Below are 5,375 nucleotides of genomic sequence, written 5' to 3'. Positions count from 1 at the left end.
AAGGAATAAACTTGAATAGTGCCCCATAATAATGAAAATCTCCAATATGGTTTGCTTTGTCAATCCAGGTAGGAAAGTTGGCTGGCAGTTTTATAAGTTTAAATTAAGGTAGGTTCGCACATTTTCCCCCGACAAAGGGTTTAACAAGACACTTGGTCAACTGTGTGGTTTCCTTAATCCCCCATTGTATGCAGAAAATATGGAAGGACATATTTTGTTTAAGAAGTCCGGTGATTTCTGAGGAAAGAGATTGAAACTACAACTCTTTCTCCCTGCATTTCAAAGTCGAGAGTGACAGTAACAAGGATACATGAGAGGACAAGAGCCCAAGGGAAACCCAGGTTATTTGGTGACCCGAGTTCAACATTTCTGCTCAAGAGGGACAAAGGAGAGATAGTTTGTCACGTGATTTTAAAGACAAGGTTTATGATGTAGAATTGGTAGGTTCTTCACATGCTTTTCTATTACCAATTTATCAGTGTCTTGAAAGTTTGAACAAATTTTCAACTGGATTATTAAGGTAAATTCTTGTAACTTAATATATTTAATAGCACATAGTCCAATTTCATAGATTTTTTGAAATTCAACATCTGTAGTTTATGCATAATTCACTTTTGGTTTCTACATATCATGATTATTAGAGATAATACCTTTCTACATTTTTATTACATCTATTTGCTGTTTTCCTATTTTGGCCGATTATGTTTAGAAGAATTAGTCTATTTTATCACAAAGAAATAGTTCTTTAATTTATCTAGTGTCTTTCCTTTCTAACTCATTTATTTCTGCATTTATATTTTCTTATATTTCCTACTTTCCTTAGAGCATTTTTTTTCTTTTTGTCATATTTTTAGTTGAAAGCTTGAATTAATTTATTTTATCTTTGCTTTCTTATGAAGATAAAAGCAAAGACAAAAATTGAACCTCTGGGTAGAGTTGAGGCCATTTCTCATGGGTTTTCTTATGAAATGCTTTTTCCTACACAAATGTGGTTTATACTCTTGATTTCTTCTTCAACGTGTTTTAAATTAATTGAACAGCATTAAAAATGTATTATTAATTTCTAGTGTTATTGCATTATTATGAAAGAATGTGCATTTTAAACATCCTTATTTTGTGTAATTAGTGGCATTTTCACTGAATCCTAATTTATAATCTATTTTTTCTTAATTTGTGCATGTGGCAGGAACTTTTTCATGTATTAATATTGTCCTATATCTCTGGGGAGTTTGTGTAGCAGGGCAGAAATCAGAAATAACTCTTAGCCTGTCTTCCTTTCCTGGGTCTGGTTTGCACAAGAAACATGGAAAGAAGTGTGATGTCACCATGAAGCAAAAGTGCCAGAAAACCACCTCCACTTCTGTCAGCACCTGATTGAGGAGGTATTACCTCAAGAAGGATGGCTTCCTGGTATACCCAGAGAAATTGAGCCGGACTCAGCATAAGGGCTTTCAGTATAGATTCCCAAGTCCACATTTGACCCAGAGAAAAACAGACACAGCTTTAATACAGGTTATTTCCTCTTTTCCTTTCCAGTTCTTCACCTCCTCTGTGTTAGATGACACCCATGGTATACCATCACTTGGAATCTCTCATTCTCTAGCATCTAGTTGGGTTCAGCCAGATCCATCTTTAGGAAAAAAAAAATCCTGGTCATGAATATGCTCTTGGATTTAAATGTGTGTTTATACTTTACCATAGTAATTAGGGGAGCTCTGGTAGCATAGTGGCTAAGGCACTTGACTGCTAACCAGAAGGCTGGCGGTTCAAACCCACCCGCCACTCCTCGGAAGGAAGGTTGGGCAATCCTACTTCCGTAGTGATACTGCCTTGGAAACCCAAGGAGGGGTCGCTATGAATCGGGGCCGACTCTACGGCAAACAACAACAACAACAACAACATAGTAATTAGAGGCTAATAAAGCTGCATCTTGGAATATATTCCATTTTGTTTTTACTTTCTTTCTCTACAAAATAATAGATATGCGTAACAAGGTAATAAATTTGATTTTGAATATATTTTATGCATTTTTCACTTGGGTTAGCTTAAGTAAAGATTATTTCATTATGGGCTTTGGTTTCCACTTGAGAATGTTTTACTTGGTTTTTTGTTCTTTAATATATGCACTGCCTTTGAGTCAGATCCAAGTCATAGCGACCTGTCCTTGGGTTTCTGAGTCAGTATCTCTACGGAAGTAGATTGCCCAACTTTCCTTCCAAGGAGTGGAGTGGCTGGTGGGTTTGAACCACCAGTCTTCTGGTTAGCACTCAAATGCCTTAGGCACTATGCCACCAGAGGTCCATTTTAAGCAGTTGTTCTTCTATGGTTTCTCTGTTTCATTGCTAGGATTTTTTTTTCTGGACCTGTGTTGAAATTGGCTCAAATGAGAGTATTGTTGGAATTTGCTGTTGTTAATTCCCTTCTCAAATTGAAACCCTTATTTGGAGGCCTTCCCCTGAAAATACATTGGAAGGTTCTCTATGTTCTTTTAGAAATATGGCCTTCCCAGAAAAGATCCATAGATTGCATTTTTTGTATATTCACATATGTAGAAATTGAAACAATGATTCAAAATACATATGGATATGAACTTGGGCAATAATAACCAAGGAAATCTTGAAGAAAAAGAACAAAGTGAGAAAATGTAGTCTACCATAAACCAAGATGTAGTGTAAAATGACAATAATCAAGGTGGTATAATATTTGTGCAAGTATGGACAAGTAAAAATATTGGAAGTGAATTGAAGTTCAAAAATAGATCCATATATGTAAGATTACATTTTTGTGACAAATGTAGGGCTACTGAACAATGGGGAAGCAGCATTCTTTTTAATTAATGGTGTTTTGTCCTTTAGATTCCAAACTGGGGGGGGAAGGACATCGAATCTTAGCTTATGCCTCACACCATACATAACAATCAATTTCAGGTGTAATATAGATCCAAATTCAAATATTAAAACAATAAAACTAACATATAAAACCAAAACATATTATTTTCATGGCTTTAGGAAGGCAAACATTTCTTAAACAGAAACAAAAATATAAAGTTAAACTACAACAAAATGAAGAGCTTATTTGTATAAAAAGTCACCAATGAATAAACAAAAAGGGTAATTCACAAAGAAGATATTTATAACACATATAATAAACAAAGGGCTCATATCTAGCACATATAAACAACTCATAATTTAGATGAAGGTCAAATCATCAATATATCTCTTTTTGAATAATGCTTTTTATTATCTACATAAGAAATATATGCCTATACCAAAGTCACAGAAATTTTCTTCTATGGTTTCTCTGTTTCATTGCTAGGATTTTTTTCTGGACTTGTGTTGAAAATGGTGAAATTACCAGCCGAAGCATGTAATTAAAAATCTCACAAATTCATAATTTTAAACCACTATTTGAAACAACAAAGCTCTTAGCAAACAAAATATAAGCCTACATGAATCCACTATTTCTGTAGGAGATCCAAAAGCCTGTGTGTTTTTTTTTTGAAGTGACATTTTCTAGGAGGGGAGAGTCCAATTTCATCAAATTAATCCAATCTAATTATTTCCTGAACTTTATGCTGTTTTCTTTGCTTTTATCTTTTAAAATGGAATATAGTGGACGGTAATTAAAAAGCCATTTTCTTTGTGTAAGTACTCAATATCTTTAAAAAGTGTTCATAATTGTAAATGACCTTAATCATTCAAAAGAGTCTATCAGATGTATAATGAGACTACTGATCTATAGACTGTCTTAATCTGGCTAAAAAAATGTAAAACATATATATATATATATATATATATATATAGTTGATCCATGCAGAAAATATAACATTTCTATTTAATAATGTTCATAGGTTAAATGTAATGATGACACTAAGTTAATAAACTCAGCCACTTACTGAAAAATCTCCACTTCCATATCATGAGTGATGCCCTCTCCCTGGCAGATGACTAAGCACTATCTGGGGAAGTATACATTATTACTAACCTATCATATCTTATGGTTATTTTAAAATCAATTTATTTGAATATATCCTTGAAAGAGAGATGTAATGTAATTAGGGAGATACTAAAAATGTCTGGTAAATCTATTGGTCGATTAGAATGGCTGGAGGAAGTTAATAAGGAAAGAGGACTGATTGTAATGCCAGATAGAGGTGAGGAGCATCAAAGTCACTCTGAGATGATTACAATGTCTGTACCTTGCTAGTTTGTTCAGGATGATAGTTTACTCCTTCCAATACCACACATTTATTTTCATCTACTTAAACAAAAACAAAATATATAAATAAATAGAAAACAAATTAGCAGTTCTTACCTTGAATTAAAATATTGATTTTTTTTGTGTGTGTAATCTGCATGTTTGGCTATGGTGTTTAAGATATGTTGGCTTAAGTCAAATAGTTTATTATCATCATGTTTGAACACTTATTACATAAAAGCAATATTCAGTACAGTGGAAACAGTTAATGTGCTCAGCTGCTAACAAAAAGACTGGAGGTTGGAGTCCACCCAGAGGCACCTCAGAATAAGAACCTGGCAATTTACTTCCAAAAACTCAGCCATGGAAAACCCTGTGGAATACCGTTCTACAATGGCACACACGGTGCTGCCATATGTCAGAACTGACTCAATGGCAACTGTTTTGTTTGTTCGTTTAAAATCCTTTTGTTGCACATGAACTGCTATAAGGAACTGAGTTCATTGCAAGATTTAGTTTGTTCACTAAATATGACTTCTTCAAATAAAATCTGAAAACAACACAGAGTAGCCTATCAGGTCTGGTCACTTACCCACTGTGGCTGCGCATACTCGCTTCCTAAATCACATGAGCCCCAGACAGACACATATGAAGTAGAACACGTGCTCTTAAAACTTACTGATTTGATTCCCACAACAATTTAAGCTGTTTTCTCTGAATTGGGGACCAGAACCCTCCCTCAAACATTCAGCATGCTGCCTGCTGGTGTAGAGATGAAGCTCAGGTCACCACTTACGTTATTTTTCTGCAAAACCTGCAGTGCCTTGTTGACATTGTTCAGGGCATGAACTCTTGTGGATCCTTTTTCTTTTGGCTAAAAACAAAATGAAAAAGTATTTACTGCACAGCAGAGAGACAAATAGTCTACTTTTAGAAATGAAACTATAAATTTCTCTTCTCAGTTTAAATATTTTAAAAGATCACAGTCTGTGAAGCATTCATGTAATGAAGGGAAGGGCTTTGGGCCAATGGTATTTGTCATAGAACTTACTTAGCAAGAACAAACTATTCCTCAAGAAGGACAATAGCTGCTTTGGCCCTCTTGTGCTGAAGCTGGGTGGAGTCAGTTCAGCCTGCATTCCCAGTTGAAGGCAGGTAAGTAAAAGTGATAACTCAGT

At 34.7% G+C, this 5,375-nt stretch overlaps 1 protein-coding gene across 1 annotated transcript in view; it reads right to left on the bottom strand.

The window, feature by feature from the left end:
* LOC103205306 (dystrophin) overlaps window positions 1-5,375 on the bottom strand; it is a gene marked incomplete at its 3' end in the record, with an annotated part of 320,392 nt that overhangs the window by 285,171 nt on the left and 29,846 nt on the right. The window contains exon 3 of the mRNA XM_042782273.1: window positions 4,994-5,071. Coding sequence (XP_042638207.1) covers window positions 4,994-5,071 — 78 coding nt within the window. The remainder of the gene's footprint in view (window positions 1-4,993; window positions 5,072-5,375) is intronic.

This window comes from Orycteropus afer, unplaced genomic scaffold (genome assembly GCF_000298275.1).
Source record: "Orycteropus afer afer isolate SDZICR_OR568_19922 unplaced genomic scaffold, OryAfe1.0 scaffold00280, whole genome shotgun sequence".
Classification (NCBI taxonomy): Eukaryota; Metazoa; Chordata; class Mammalia; order Tubulidentata; family Orycteropodidae; genus Orycteropus; species Orycteropus afer.
The sequence above is the reverse complement of the archived record's forward strand: the minus strand, read 5'-3'. Positions and strand labels throughout refer to the sequence as shown.